The sequence below is a fragment of the Hyaena hyaena genome, unplaced genomic scaffold (genome assembly GCF_003009895.1).
Source record: "Hyaena hyaena isolate Hyena2069 unplaced genomic scaffold, ASM300989v1 scaffold_158, whole genome shotgun sequence".
NCBI lineage: Eukaryota > Metazoa > Chordata > Mammalia > Carnivora > Hyaenidae > Hyaena > Hyaena hyaena.
Genome location: NW_024080790.1, coordinates 959,766 through 976,470, shown reverse-complemented (window position 1 = coordinate 976,470; position 16,705 = coordinate 959,766). Strand labels below are relative to the sequence as shown.

Here is a 16,705-nt window from a genome sequence, read left to right as displayed (position 1 = left end):
GTTCTTTTTCCTCCCCAGTCATTGGTAATAATAGGGATGCTTCCCAGTTGCTTTTTATAAGGTGGGGGAAAAGAAAAGGTTTGGTGACATACCTTTTTTTTTTTAAAACTTCCCCAGCTTCTACTGATACTAGACTTAATTATGCCGATTATTTTAGGTACAGTCACATAAGGAGGGGAAGAGTTATCTCACTTGGTTGCAAATGAATCATGCTTGACTCAGCTACGGTCCTCTGCTTTACCTCAGGTAGGTCCTGGTTCCTACCTGACTGCACAGTACAATCACCGGGAAAGATTTGGAAAATGCCAAGCCCAAGGTCACACCCCCAGAGATGCTCATCCAAGTGATTCCAATGTGCATCCAGGCCTGAGGATCACTGAGGTAGAACTATTATTTAAGCATATACAATCAAGAAACAACAACTCAAAACCTGCCACTTTCAAGTCTCCTTTCTCCTTCCTTCTCTCTGGGCACTGCCCCAGGGTGGTGGCTATAAAACGGGACCCCTCATATCAGGCACAGGAGAAATGGGAGATGCTACTCACCCTTGCTGTTTAAGAAAGGAATGTGAACAACATAGGAGTTGTTTTATCACAAGGAGGGGGGGATGGAAAATGTGTAAGACTGAACATGTTCTTACATCATTTGACCGATTTCATCTGTCTAGAGTGGGTTTTGCCAAACTCAAGATTCTGGAATGCTGTTTTGTCTTCATAATTCTGAAATGAGGCTCTGGGATCCCATTCAGGCTACTTCCCCAAAATAAGAACCAAAAAGAAAGAGTGCCACATAAGGGAAAAGGAGCCTGGCAAAGGGAGCCACTGTGGCTGGAGAAAAAGGCAATGTCCTCCAGCCAGGTGGGTTCCCCAAGGCCTTTTCATGCTGGTTACTAGGTCAAGAATGCTTTGGTGCTTTTCATAGGCTGCTCCAGTTCAACAAGAATGACATTATCCATGATATGCCATTCTTTATCCCATGCTGAGGGCTTTAAGGCTTTCTGGTTCCGATGAGTTGCTAAGTTTTCCCCACAAGTCCCTGTTTTGCCTTGTTCATGGGACCCTTTTACAGTTTTCTTTCTTTTTAAGATTTTTTTTTTTTGCTTGTTAGTCTTTTTTTTTTTTTAGTGTTTTATTCATTTCCAGGAGAGAGAGAGAGAGAGACAGCGTGAGCAGGGGAGGGTCAGAGAGAGAGGGAGTCACAGACTGAAACAGGCTCCAGGCTCTGAGCTGGCAGTTAGCACAGAGCCTGACATGGGGTCAGAACCCACGAACCGCGAGATCATGACCCAAGCGAAAGTCCGACGCTCAACTGACTAAGCCACCCAGGCGCCCCCCCTTTTACAATTTTCAAGAACTATAATAATGCATATAGAGTTATGCTCTTAAACATTTTTTCCTTAAAAAATTTCTCCAACTAGAAAAGGAACGTGTCTAAGCAAATGGGAAAGCACATAAATTATAACAAGGCAGAAAGAAAAAGAAAGCCCACATTGTTGCCCACCTCCCTAAATGGCAAATTGACAGGTTTCTTTTTGAACTATTTCTATGTATTTTTTAACATACTTTTGGGAGGTTTTTTTGGTATCAATATCTCATTTCCTATTTTACTGTGTCATTAGAGAATTGCAATGTCATTTAAAGTGTTGCACAGTAATATATGTGCAGTTTGCTTCACCAAACCCTTACTGTTGAGGAAGTCTCTAATTTTGATATAATAAATACTGTCAGGTGATTACCTTAATGTACACACTTTGTTTGCATTTGAGATTGTTTCCTCAGGACAGGGCCCCACAAGAGGGCGCAACATGGTACAGACTTTGGAGCCAAATTTTCATGGGTTCAAATCTCCTTCCCTACTTGAATGGCTGTGTGACCCTCAGCAAATGATTTAGCCTCTCTGTGCCACTGATTCTGCATCTTTAAAGTAGGACAGTAAAACTTGCTTATGGAGTTGTTATAAGCACTTCACAAGATTGTGAAGTGTCTGACCCAAGTGCTGTGAGTGCTAAAAATGTAAATAAAAGGATGGGAGCATTTTTAATGCTCTTGAGATGTTGTCTTTATAAACAATGATGTGTTCTTTGGCAGGAGGCTAGTCCTCTTTAGCCAAGTCTTTTTGGCATAAGATATGGTCTTCAATATGGGGGCCAAAGACTGAATTAAGGACCAAGAACTATGGTTTTAAGAATATGTTTGCACCAACTTGCCTTTAACATGGAGAAGTTCCACAGGGCTGGGGTGGGAGTGGGGGCCTTGAGCACTGAGACACCTGTATTCGGCTTACACACTGTTGGCCTTTTAAGATGTGAATTTGCCAAGTCCTAGAACTTCTCTGCTTCAAGGGCTAGGGAGGAGGGGCCTGGAGTGGGTATGGGCTTTCTCTGTGCAGCTCTGATCCCAGGGCCTCATGGACAGCCATGGGCTCCGGGTCTACCAGCCTTCTATTGCTCCTTTAGGCAGGACCTTAGACCATCCTCCAGCTGTGGCGCTGGTAACAAGGTCTGGTAACAGAGCCCTTTGCTCTGTGGGGAATCAGGCTTGGCTGTTCTCTGGTGCTATCTCATAGGGCTGCTGTGCCGATGGAAACAGTCCATCTCTGTGCTGTCCACACAGTAGCCACTAGCCTGGCTAGTATTTGAAATGTGGCCAGTGAGCCTTGGAAACTACATTTTAATTGAGGGAATTAATTTATATAGCTCTGGGTGTCTAGAGGCTCTCATCTTGGATAGCATCAGCTGTAGGCACATTATGGTCACTGGGTCCTCATTACAATCCCGTGAAATACTAACAATCACGTTTTATACACAAAGAAACTGAGGATGAGTGGGGGTATGTCACTTGGGTATGAGACTCAGGTCTGTCTGCCTCCAAATCCATGTGTTTAACTGCTGCATTATCCTGCCTAGTGTGTAACTCTCAGTGTCTGCTTCTGGTGTGGGGAGAGAGAGAGAACGAGGGACATGCACTTTTTCCAGACATACAGATGGAATGGTGTCATAACTGTTTTTTCTTTTTTAAATTAAGCTCTACACCCAACGTGAGGCTTGCACTTAGGACCCTGAGATCAAGAGTCACATGCACTATGGACAGAGCCAGCCAAGTGCCCAAATGTAATAACTTCTTAACCCCTACACCCCATCATCTGCTAGTTGGTGAGATGATACAAGATCTACATAAAGTCACTCAAGCACCAAACTCTTGGTGGGGTCGGGGGCGGGGGGGTGGGAAACATCCTTAGTCACATCGCAGCCTACTGGCACGTTAATGGCAGTCACTTCTCTTTAGGTGTTTGGCTCTAGAATGTACTGTGGCCAGGACCATGCGCAATGTTTCCCTTGGCTCAGCAATTTGTTTTCACACTTTGCTGTGGGAAAGTGCAGTCAGGGAGTTCAGTCACTGAAGAGCCTTTTGGACAGGTGAGACACTTCTAACTGGTTGCCACTGGCTGATGATGCTGGAACTCTTCTGGGTGTCTTCCTTCAATTGTTTTCCTTTGTTTGAAGGCTTCTGCAAGCAGCAGACCAACAGTGCACCGAATCGGCCTCAGGGGAAAAATGGTGTGCAAGTCCTAACCCTGCATTTTCCCATTTGTTTCCTGATGTAGTTGGGTTCTAGTGAGAATTAACTAAAGGACAACACAAAATAAAACTGAGGGTTCATCAGAAACATAAATGTTTAAGGATTTTGTTTACTACTTTTGGCTATTTCTGACTAGTTAACTTTTTTTCTTGACCTCACATTTTAGTGTGATATGTCATTTTATTTAGGTTTTCCGGAAACCTGAAGGCTATTGCTCTTAGAAAAAACAAAGCTTTAGCATGACAGAGAAAGAGCTGTTTAGAAAGAGCTCCCTCTTTTGAAACTATAGTCTTGGGTCACTGTGGGTTTTCTTTATAAGGTCCTGACAGATAAGATAGTGGCCTTACCTCAAGGTATGCTGGTTTTATTGACCAGAATGTCAATAAACTGACCAGAATCTCAGTGTCCCAAATCTAGGGTGGTTCATAAGAGTGAGAACAGAATGTTCTGTTTTCTCTGCATGGACTCAGAGTTTCTGGTCCAGTGGGAATTAGTTAGTTAGTGCATTCTTCTAGGTACTATAAATACAAAGGGAATAAGGTGTGGCCCTGTCCTCATCAAGCTTACAAGCTCACATGGCATTAAGTGAGCAAAGTAGGCTGGTGTGAGGAGAGCAGAAGTGGTAACGGAATGATGAGGGGCTGATATGTGCAGCAGTGCTGGGGAAAAGCGGGGAGAGAGGTGGAAATGAGTACCAGGCAAGCCCTGTCTGGGGATGGTGGGGCAGATGGACCTGTTCCAGTCAGATGGCACATTTGGGAATTTAAGAGGGCTGGCCATCCACATGGAGAGTGACTGACTTCTAAAATGCTGATGACTAATTAAAACTATCAAAGAACAACGCAAATCACCACCTACCACTACGTAAAACATATCTGTTGGCTAAATGCCACCCCCTGGGTTGTCGAGATCCAGTGGGGAAACTGAGGTAAAGAGGTGGTAATTGCTTGTATGGCTGTGCATCCCCACAGATGGTCAGCTTTTCCAAACCACAAGGAGGGCCCGGTGGTTTCCAGAGATCCAGCACTCATCCCACAGAAAAGACTTTAAGAGTCTGTGGTCAGGGCAAAGAACTTGAGAATGATCTTGACCTTTCTCTTCACATGCTGGGGGAAGATGCCAACACCGTTCTTGGATGAGTGTTTAGTGATTTGAGCTTAGTGATTTGAGGTGTTAAAAAGCAAAATTCAATTGAGTAAATTTTATAAATTTTTTTTTTAATGTTTATTTTTTGAGAGAGAGAGCGCGAGCGAGCATGAGTGGAGGAGAGTCAGAGAGAGAGGGAGACACAGAATCTGTCAGCACAAATCCTGGCACAGGGCTCGAACTCATGAACCATGAGATGATGATTTGAGCTGAAGTTCGATGGTTAACTGACTGAGCCACCCAGGCACCCCCAACTTTGTAAATTTTAAGATCAAATTAGAAAGGAGCTCCAAGGAGCTGTATAAGTTGGAAGACTTGTATAAGCAGGAGGGGGCAGGGACAGGGAAAGAGTGAATGACTTCATCTTTCTTTGGGGGACAGAAGGGGTCTATCAGGTGAATTAGCTCACTTGAGCGGACCAGGAAATTCCAGACTGACTGACTAAGCACTTTTCTGGTGAAGGCTGAAACTGCAATTAGGTTAGGTATTAAGTTTTGGTTTGGTGATGTGGGCTTAGCACAGGAGACTCCATTTTGGACCTGTTATCCTTTTTTTTTTTTTTTTTTAAACAGAGGTGAACGTTTATTTTTCTCTTATAACAGCAATGAACTTTTAAAGGCTGAGACAGAGTGCCCTCTGGGGTAGCAGCTTAGAACATGGGTTTGGTAGTTGGAATCGATCAGCCTGAATCCCATGCTCTACCATTTACTTACTCTGGCACTCTGGGCAAATTGCTTCTGTGAGCCAGCTCAGTTTTCTCCTTTTTACAACAAGAACAAGAATTCCCACTTGAGAACGGAGTTGTGAGGACTCCATGAGTCACTGTATATAGAGTGCTGGGAACCATGCCTGGCACATAGCTACAGTTTTTATTGAAAGCTGATTATTAATAGCAATATTTATAATGTGGACGGGGGGAGAGAGAGCCAGTCATCCTGATTATCAAAATGCAATGGTGTGTAAATGTGATGGACAATTACCTCCCTGAGCAAGAGCAGGGCTTGGGACACAGACCAAAGAGAATAAGAAAAGCACCTGCCCCTCCCCTACTTTCAGGAAGCCTCCACCAGCTGCTGGGGGTCTCCACCACAGATGAGGCTGTTGTTTTGGCTTATCTGATGACCCAGGCTTGAGGTTGCCAGCTGTCAAAAAGTTTTATACCAGCCTCTGATCTGGTGGGGAAGGCACCAGAGGGAGGAAAACTAAGCTGACACAAATTTGGTCAGAACTCAGCAAAGATTTGCCCTCTTTCTTCAAAGAGGATCCTCCTAATCTTCAGCTGGGTGCACTGGGCACTGCTAGAGGGTCCAATGCCTTCTGTCTGCTGCGCTGCGGGGCTTCCTGATATCAGGCCAGAGGCAAAACTTCCTTTCAGGGCTAGTGTTTTTCTACAATGGCTACTAATAAAACAATACCATCAGTCCCCCAACGTTTGAATAAAAATGATGATCATGAATAATGATTGACTGTCATCATCACTGTGCTTTGCATTTACAGGGTAGGGAGGGCTCCACCTCTGGGGACAAGACCTGTGGGCCTCGCACAGTCCTGCCTGGAGGAAGGTCACCAGCATGCTTCTCCAGGTGAGGCTCAGAGCCACCCCAGAGGCGTGCCCATGTTCATACAGCTACACCTCAGAAAGAGGAATGCCTGGCCCACCTCTCTTTACTGTGGCAGCTCCACAATGTCTCCTGGGCCTTAGCATCAGATACACTTAGCATCATGGTTAAGAGCTCAGCTTCAGGAGTTTGAATGTGAGCTCTGCTACACGATCTGGGCACAACCTCTCTGTGCCTAACTCATGGGGTCATTATGAGGATGACGTGAGTTAGCATATGGGGCATGCCTGGAACAATGTCTGGCATGAAGCAAAAGCTCAATAAATGCCAGCTTTTGTTAACATTTACTATTACTTGCCAGTACTATTAACTTGGACCATATGGAATTGCTGCCTTTCCAACATTTGTGACCAATAAAAATGGCAACTTTGTGTAGATGGGTGGTTTTTAATGGGAGGTGAGTTTCCCTCCCACCTCCTAGGAGACATGTGGCAATCTGGAGATGGTGCTACTGGCACCTAGTGGGTAGAGGCCAGGGATGCTGCTACAAGAAAACTCCAACAGCGAAGACTTATCCAGCCCCAAATGTCAATAGTGCCATGGGTGAGTACAGGGCGACTTAGTAGGAGTCTACTATGCGCAGATTAATTTTCTTAAAACATCCCTTTCCAAAACCAAGATGGCTCCCACTGCCTAGAGAATAAAGGCTCACTTCCAATGGGCTCTGGTCTCCAATCTGTCTCCAATCTTGTTTTCTCCTGCTGTTGCCACAAAAGATAACCTATAAGTGCAGGTCCTTCGACACTTGGGGCCTGGAATAACCTCTCTGCTTTCCCCACTAGGCAAACCCTAACACCTGCTCTGCAGAGTTTTCCTGAAGTGCCTTTCCGCCTAGGCTGGCTGACCATGGCGATCCCTGGGGGCTCTTAGCTAATGTGACTCCTGGGTCCCATTCCTAGAGATTACGATTCAGTGGGTTGGGGTGGGGCTCAGCCACACTTTAAGAAGCCCCAGGGGGCTCATACTTGCCTGGTGTGGAAACCGCTGTGCCCTGGTGGCATCTTTATTTCCAAGCTGCTTTTGTTCTGTTACCGCTTATGTACACTAACCATTTGCAGGCACTTCCAGCTTATTTGATTAGCTGTGCTGTAAAAATGCTGGAGGGCAAGGACCTCTTTTTGGAGACTCTGACTACTCAGAGGGAGCCAACCCAGTCCCTTTCATTCCAGAAATTCTAACTGGTGAATTAAACTTGAATCTAGGAATTTTCAGACTTTGCTGAACCCAGGAGTGACCTGAGATGCTTACTGAAAATGCAGATCTCCAGGCTCCAGCCCCTGGCCTCAGTGGCTTGGGCTGGGGCTTGGAACCTGTATTTTTAATCTGTTTTTTTTTTTTTAATGTTTATTTATTTATTGAGAGGGGAGGGGCAGAGAGAGAGAGAGTGAGTGAGCAAAAGAGAAAGAGGCAGAGAGAGAATCCCAGGCAGGCACCACACTGTTAGCACAGAGCCCAACTCAGGGCTCGATCCCACAAACCATGAGATCATGACTTGAGCTGAAATCAAGAGTGGGACACTTAACCCACTGAGCCACCCAGGCACCCTAACCAGCCTGCTTTATGATCCTCCAACATGCCCAGCCTTAGGGGTTTCAGGCATATCTTATGGAGGTTAATATCCTTTTAATTGGTTGCTGGGATGCCTCCGGTCCCAGGACCCCAGACCCCAGGGAGCACTTACACACACGCTGGCTTGTCTTCCTGCACCAAAAACCTGCAGGTTCCATGGAAGCAGAACTGACTGTGGGAATCCGGGCACTCGTTAAAATGGGATACCACAGCTGCGGCCACAGGGGGGTCTGCTGCGGAGAGAAAAGACAGATGGCTCAGATCCCAGATGAGCAAGATACACCCACAGGCCCCTATCTCACTGATCAAGAAGCAGAGGAGCCCTCTAATGACTGGGATTTCTGGACCCTCCCAGCATTTCCTGGTCAGCTCTCCTTCACTTTGTAACAGCTAGTCCAGGACTGGAGGCACCTGCATCATGTGCTGTCCAGCAGGGCTTTATTATTTATTTACCTTCGTAGAAAACAAAACAATCTCTCCAAAAGATTCAGTGTAATTCAGAGATACCAGAGCAATTTTAGCTACCAGACCATTTAAAGCCTATTTATTACCCATGTGACCTAATTTTAGTTTTGCAAAGCGACAGTGATCATTCTTTTAAGATAGCTTTTTAAACCTCTGTTTTAAATGCAAGAAACCAGAACGTAGTAACAGAGGAGTTCTAAATAACCATTAAATTGATGCTGAGGAAGAGTAGTTCATGATACAAAAAGATGTTTGTGCTATATTATTGTAAGTGCAATTAGGTACATTTCCAATGTGGTCTGTATAGTAAGATCCTACTTAAACAAATAGAAACTTAGAAACAAAGAACTTTGGGAAAGCTATACACAAAAATGGTAGTAAGAGCTTCTCTGGGGCAGGGGGATTGGGAGTGATCCTGCCACAAAGATGACTTAAAGCCCAGAAGGTCCATCTGGGAGCAGCACAGGTAGTATTGTGAAAGCTGGGAGCGGGCGGGAAAGGCAAGGAGTCGGGGGCAGGGACTGGTGCCACTCGCAGCTCTGGCCTCTGTAGCTCACAAGAGCTTGGGGTGTCACCAAACCTCTCGTGGTTTTCCTTCCTTGGCTGTCAGATAGGAATAAAAACAGCCAGCCACTGACCAGAGTGACATCACCATCCCAGAGGACATCACTATGGATTTACTTTATTAGACTCCAATAGCCTTGTTTTGTCCAAATAACACTGGAGACACAGTAGGTGGCATGACAGATGCAGTTGCCACTGCTTTTTTCAAAAGGTCCTCTGATGTTTGTGTTTTGGGGAGTGGGTCTTCCCCCTATATATATATATTTTTTAAATTTTTTAAAATGTTTTTTTTATTTATTTCTAGGAGAGACAGAGAGACAGCGTGAGCAGGGGAGGGTCAGAGAGAGAGGGAGTCACAGACTGAAACAGGCTCCAGGCTCTGAGCTGGCAGTCAGCACAGAGCCCGACGCGGGGCTCGAACCCACGAACCGCGAGATCATGACCTAAGCGAAAGTTGGACGCTTAACCGACTAAGCCACCCAGGCGCCCCATCCTATATATATTTTTTAATGTTTATTTTTTGAGTTAGAGATGGGGGGGGCGGCAAGTGGGGGAGGCACAGAGAGAGTGAGAGAGAGAATCCCAAGCAGGATCCACACTCAACACAGAGCCCAATGTGGGGCTCAGTCTCACGAACCACAAGATCATGACCTGAGGCAAAATCAAGAGTCAGACACTTAACTGAATGAGCCACCCAGGCACCCCTCCTGCTTATTTTTTTGGAAAAAAAATATGAACTCTTGCTCTTTGAGAAAACGCAGATCATTTCTTATTGTGGGGTTTTAGACTACCACTACATATTAAAACCACATTGCTATCTCTCCACGACTTGCTTCCAGAAGTATCATATTTGGAAATCTCATAAATCCAGTGGAAAAAGCAGAGGCTTTTGAAAATTTTTGAAAATTCAACAGATTCCTTGATGCAGAAAGTGAGAGAATGCTTAGTGGCTAAGAACATGGGCTTACGCAGAGAGGGGTTCGAATCCTGCACTGCCACCTGGATGAGGGACTACTTGAGCTTTTCTAACCTGCTTCTGCCACAGGGAGTCCACCTGCCTCCTGGGTGGCTCTGAGGGCACACGAGGCCAAAGTTGTTCAGGACCGCACTCAACCAATTGTCTGGTACATACCTCACAGTTGACAGCCCTTCTATCATGGTCACTGATAGTCCCGAGATGCTAATGAACCTCCACATGTGGTAAGACCATTATTGTATATCATCTTTCCCTCCTGCCATAAATCCAGAGTAGTGTAACTAACAGTCCAAGTGTCCTTATGTACTTTTCCGTGTGAGGACAGGCAGAGATGCCCAAAGCCAGGTGGAGCTGTCGACCCAGAGCTGCTGGCGGCCTTGCTGTCCCTGTCCAGCAGCAGCCTCCAGGACATGTGCTCCTCTGCTGGTTACAGTTACCTGGGAGTCCCAGGCCCGGGTGGTTGATGAATGCGCTTGGTCACTCACTGACCGTGGACACGGGGATGTTGAGGCTGGAAGGACTGCTGCAGTTCCCGTAACTGGCTTCTCTGTGTTCATTAAACTTGCCAAGGAGCAAATACAGAATGATGAGGGGCTAGTGGATCTAATGTGATGTAGACCCTGAAAAAGGCTTTTGATAAGCTTCACAAAATGCCATTTAGAAGGCTACCTCCAAGTGGCTAGTGGGAGTCCTCCGTGAGGGCTCAGAGTTGGGCTCTTCATATGTGGTCTGGGGACCAGCAGCTTTACATCCCCTGGAGCTCATCAGAAAGTCAAGTTCACAGGTCCCAGCCTAGACCTACTGAATTAGGGTCTCGGGGACTGTGCCCAGGAATCTGTGTGACAAGCTCTCCAGGTGATTTCTTCAAAAGTCAGGTTTACTGAGACAGAATTGATATCGAGTACCCATGCCCTTCAGGTGATTCTGGTGGGCACAGGCTGAGACACAGGCTTGTATTACACATGAGACACACTGTTTAGAGACAAAAGACCTCTCAGAAAAGCAAAACATAAGGGTCTTGAAAGGGTCATTGGGCAGCTCTTCAAAATACAAATGACACTAAAGCTCGAAATCTGCTAACATTCTTTGTAGTAAGGTGTCAGGTCAATAGGTACACACTACTGGAACTCTGGGTCTGTCTTCAGGAACACTACTCTCCACAAGTGACTGGTAAGGAGGAGACCCAGTGCCGGGATCTCCTTTAGCCTGAATTCATGGATATTTTACTTCATCTCATAAATGACTCAAGGAGTCTTCATAAAAATAGATACCATAAAGAGGGAGTGAAAATGGGAAAGACGTGTGTGTGAGAGAGACAGGCAGAGAAGGGGAGGGCGGGGAGGGGGGGAAGAGAGGAACAGAGGGAGACTGAGACAGGCAGTATGAAAGGAAGGTGGGGTGAGGGCAAAGGAAAATAAGGATGGGGTGGAAAAGAGCAAAGAGGTTGGGTGTCTGCTTGGTATATGACGACACACATTAGGACATGTGCTGAAGCAGAGTGGTAAATGGAGCTCTGTGCCTCCTAGCACAGTCTGTGCAAGGGTGCACACAGGCCAGTACATATAAATGCACTTGCTCTGCACATGCAGGACAGGCTCAGCTCTGCCCGAGTCTATGGTCACAGGGTTACTTTTCTTCTGTGGCTGCTTTTGCAGAGGATTTTATGTGTTACTGTGGACAACACCCTCCTGGATTTCCCAGAGATGAGGCTGGAGCAGCTGCCAGTGTAAACCCTCCCTGTGTCACCCAGCTCACTAAGAAGCCAAAGAGCCCAGGCAATGGGGAAGCTCCCTGCCACTGTCACAGTGGTGGCAGCTGTCTGCAGTCAGAGACCAGGATGAGAACGGGCATCTGAGGTAGAACTCGGGCTCTGGCCCTCCACAATCCCACCTTCCTGACTTGGCCCAGGGCCGTGAGGTGCCAAAGGAGCTCAATGCCAGTCGACTATCACAATCACTAAAACTATATTTATTTATATATAAAAAAGGTTTATTTTTGAGAAAGAGAGAGAGAGAAGAGGGCAAGGAGGAGAGGGGCAGAGAGAGAGGGAGACACAGAATCTGAAGCAGGCTCCAAGCTGTCAGCACAGAGCCCAGCGCGGGACCCTAACTCATGAACCGTGAGATTATGACCTGAGCCAAAGTCAGATGCTTAACTGACTGAGCCACCCAGGCGCCCCAAACAATGTTTATCTTTAAAACTGTTTTCTTGATAACAAGAGTGATACTTCACTGTAGAAAACCTTTTGTAAATGCCAACATAAAATGAAACAAAAGCACCTTAGATAATAAAACCCATTCTCACCCACCACTTAGAAAGATGTCAGTATGCAGTGCACATGTGCACTCGTGTAAAATTACGGCTTCCTTCGGTTACTTACATTTTTTCACCTTGATATAATCACAAACATTTTAAAAGCCAGTCTTTAGTCCAAGAATCTGCACAAGGTATAGTCCTGGCCCCTGACCCCAAGAAGTCTAATGTGTGTAATGTGCAGGGCAGGTCCTGTTTCCAGTGGCATACTTGGCACCTTTGGGGGACGTGACCTGCACTTGAGAAGTGGACAGGAGGAGGGAATCAAACAATGGTTCCCAAGGGTGAGCCGCACTGGAGCCCTGAGCTCTCACTGAGCCACCTCTGTGTGAGCCAGCCACAGAATGAAGGGAGGCACTGGGCACGTCTGGCCCTGGAGGTGCTGTGCGGGCCTCCAGGGCTCATGTGCCCAAAAGCCGCACGCAAAGTGTAAAGCCACAGTGAGGGGCAGTGACTGTTCTTGTTCCAGAGCTTCTAAAGATTTTTTTGTTTAAATTTTTTAATGTTAATTTTTGAAAGAGAGAGAGACAGAGAGTGAGTGCAGGGGAGGGGCAGAGAGAGAGGAAACACAGAATCCGAAGCAGGCTCCAGGCTATGTCTCTGACGCGGGACTCAAACTCACGAGCCGTGAGATCATGACCTAAGCTGAAGTCAGATGCTTAACTGACTGAGCCACCCAGGCACCCCATGTTCCAGGGCTTCTAAAGATGATTGCCTCAGATACCACCAGAATTGGCAAGGAAAACCCCAATGCTGCAGAAAACCCCAGACACACAAGACTGTTCCTACTGATGTTCCCAGAAGCTTCCCCACGGTTCAGGAGGAAAGGGAGTCTGAGGGAGGCTGGGGAGGGAAAGAGGGGCTACCACTTTGAGTGTGTGCTATGTGCCAGGCACCATTCATATACCACCTCTCCAAACCAGGCAGGGTAGGCAGTCACAGCAGGTGGGGGATTTTCTCAGTAATTTAAGTAAAAGTGAGCTTTACTAGGAAACCTCCAAATTCCCAGCATTATCCTAGAGAAAGAGTCTCTTTTTCCCTTCCTCCTTATCTTTCCTTCTCCCTCTACTCTTTCTCTACCTTCCTCCACTATCTTGTACGGTCCCCTCTTAATTCTTCTTTCCCAAAACTCAAGGAAAATTCAAGTGAGGGAAGGAAAGGCCTATATACTTAAAATGGAGGAAACCTCCCACTTAAGAAAGGCAGGCAGTGAAGGCTGACAAGCACCTTCAAGGAGGGCCCCCCCCCTAGAAGTCCAGGCAGAGAGGAGACACAGCTGGCTGCACTCCCCAGGGCTGTGGACCCTGCATTTGTCTCCAGGCCCTGAGTCTGATTAGTCCTCAGGGCTGATTGGAAAACCAAACGCTCCAGTTTTCAGAACAGACCTCATACTGAGCCCATCCATAGCTGGAATTTCAAAGCTGCTCAGTTCCTGTTGCTCTGAAATTTATGAGGGGCGCCTCTGACCTGTTGAGCAAACGGACATCTTGCAGACACCACTGTTCTCCAGGGAAGTCGTGATAGCTTTGCCCAGAGACCACGGGCCCACTAATAGGGCCTGGAGCCCAGTTTCACTCATGGGAAGAGGGTCTGGAATAGCAATCGAGGGGCATGGAAACCAGGGATTCAGTTCACAGGAGGGGTCTCTCCAGCTCAGAAGGGCGGGGGAGGTAGCCATCTGGATGGTTCCCCAAGGAGCAGCATCTACACCACCAAGTACAATCACCTCCCTTTCAAAGCAGTCCTAATTGGGCTTTCTGGGCTGGCCGGGGGTGGGGGGGGAGCCGGCTGAAGTGGTGGCCCCTCACTCTCTCCTCCAGATGTCAAAAGTTGCGGACACATTTGCCCTCTGCAAAGCTTACATCATTTATAGCCATTTCATCACTTCCTCGAATATCATGGCTAACTTTGTGACAATTTAATAATGACGCCTGGCTTTTTAGTAGGAACTTGCAGCCAAGGTTTTTGACCTGGGACTAAATATTTTCTCTTCAGACACTACAATGGCAAAACCAACTAATGCTTCTGGAATGTCTAGGAGAAAAGGCAGGAGACTAATTTAATGAAGATGGGAGTCGGCGAGCAGCTCCCGGTGAAGCTGGGAAAGTGTATACATGCGAGACTTGCAGTCTGAAGCTCCCAGGTGCCAGGCGAGAGGCACACACGATTGTAGGCTCGGTTCTCGAATGCGGGAGGTTTGCTTCAGGCCACCATCAGGCCCATTTTACAGGGATGGCATTCCAAGCTCACATGAAGCAATGAATGAGGCTACAGCGTTAAGCAGTGTGGGAAGGAAAGGCTGGTGCAGAGGTTTACATACAAGGTAGCAGGAGGGCGAGGCCAGGGCTTAGAGAAGTCAATGGTAGAGAACACAGGTGCCTCCCCAGATACAGACTGGCGAGCAGAAACTCTGGCCCCTGGGTGTTTGAGGGTTGAGAATAAAAACTCTTAGAAGATGTATTAGTGATCCTCAAGACGGAAAGCACTGTCAGTATCAAGTGTGGCAACGCTGCTGACCTTTACCAGAGAAAGGAATGCCCCATTAAGAAAGAGAATCAGTAACGGGCATTTCCTGAGGCCGCGTGAGTGGGCAGAACAAGGGGGCAGCTTTCAGACCAGCAGTGGAAATCAGGAGAGCACAGAAAAAACAATCCCAGTTACACTCACGACAGTAGGAGAACACATCTTATTCACCAGCACTATTGACTGGTGAGGGGATCAATTTTGTTGTTTCGGGGATGTGTGTGTAGGATGAGATAAATATAATCATTCAACTCATTCACTATTAAAACCAAGACAGTGAATACCTTAAAAACAGATGTAAAGCAACTTGAAAACAGTCTGGTTTCAGAGTACCACCACTTCAGAGAGAAGGGACATTTATTTTAGTCAAGCAATGAAAGAAAAAAGTCACCTTAAGTAGTGCTGAGGTTCCTCCCACCACTCCACTTGATGATGTATGGGGGGCGTGGGGGGTGGAAGGTAGTGCCATTTTTGGCATTACCATCCCCCTCCCCAAGATTCTCAACTTCCTGAAAGTAACTTCTATATTTAAAAGATATAGATTTTTCCTATAACACAATCCCTGAACACAGATTTGTTGATTCTTCAGCAATCATTTCCAAAACTGGCTAATTTTGACTCTATCTGGCTTTTTCAAACTGGCTTTAGACCCTACCCATCCATCCAGCCCTACTTAAGGGAATAGGTATGGCATCATCTCTTTAAACCTCCAACCACCCTATGGGGTAAGCATTACTGGCGTAAAGGTTTAGATAACCTTGCCAATGGATGTATGTTAGAAAGTGCTAGAAGGTACTAGAATTGTAATTTTATCTCTGTTCTTTCTGATTTTAAAAGAATGCAGAACTGTAGAAAATTAGGACACTATTCAAATCCAGGAAGAATAATGGGAAGGCACACAATCTAAGTCTACAGATCAGTGGCAGTGAGGAAGGAGAACACTTAACTTGTTAGGCAGCTTCTGGTAATCGGAAAGGGGCACTTTTAGGAGAAACAAGAAGCAGCATTATTTTGGGGAGGAGTGGGAAATGACACATATGGAACTTATTATTCACACAAGAGAGCAGCAGCTGAGAAACACAGAAGCAAAAGAGATTTCTATATGTCCACAGATGATGGTTAACTGAGGAAGAACTGGAAGTGGGGTGGGGGCTGATTCACAGGATGGTAGTCAGCCCCCTCACAAACTACACCCCCATCATAGCCCCAACCTCTGGGCTAGGTTGGTGCTCACGCCCAAAAGACTGGGAGCCTTCTGGCTCAGAGCAGAGTTACAGTGGACTCTTGAATTGCTTTTGCAGCTTTAAACAAGATGCTGGGGTGGGGGGAGGGAGACCGTAAGGGAACATTTGAGCTAATTCACTTCCCTCTGATCACTCCTCTTTTTGGGTAAAACCCAAGGAAGAGGTACATCAGATGTGATAGAACTGAATTCATAGAAAGGTATCAGTAAAGAAGTAGAGGACATATTTTCTACTTTCCCACAAAGATACTGGTTTTTAATAACGTGTGTGTGATGGGAAAGCATACACATTCAGAGAGAAAGTCATAGGTGGTATTTGACCCCTGTGGGGTTCATCCTTTTTGTGCTTCTGTCAAAGGTAGAATCTATATCACCTTTTCCTAATCCAACAGACAGAGAACAGATAACATGAACACAAATCTACTTTGCTAGGTTCATATCCCACCTAAATAAAGTACCCAGACTTAGAGTTTTTAATCCAGTGTGGATTTTCTGAGGTTGGACTGTGATGCTAATGATGACTTATTATTAATAGTAACTACTATTAATAAATTGTCTAAAACTGCAAGCATTATGACTGGCATTGTATATAGAGAATTCCATTTAATTGTCACAAAAGTGACTACCCCAGTTCTATTGATAAGGAAAATGAAGATGAAGGAGGTAAAGCTTGTTCAATGCTGCTAAGTTAGTGAATGGCAGAGCTGAA

The 16,705-nt window shown here is 46.2% G+C and overlaps 1 protein-coding gene across 2 annotated transcripts in view; it reads right to left on the bottom strand.

The window, feature by feature from the left end:
• TGFA (transforming growth factor alpha) overlaps positions 1-16,705 on the bottom strand; it is a 109,825-nt gene that overhangs the window by 13,892 nt on the left and 79,228 nt on the right. Inside the window, exon 3 of one of the 2 annotated variants that reach the window (XM_039239515.1) lies at positions 8,025-8,145. In XM_039239515.1, coding sequence (XP_039095446.1) covers positions 8,025-8,145 — 121 coding nt within the window. The remainder of the gene's footprint in view (positions 1-8,024; positions 8,146-16,705) is intronic. The other variant, XM_039239516.1, reaches the window with a different exon arrangement.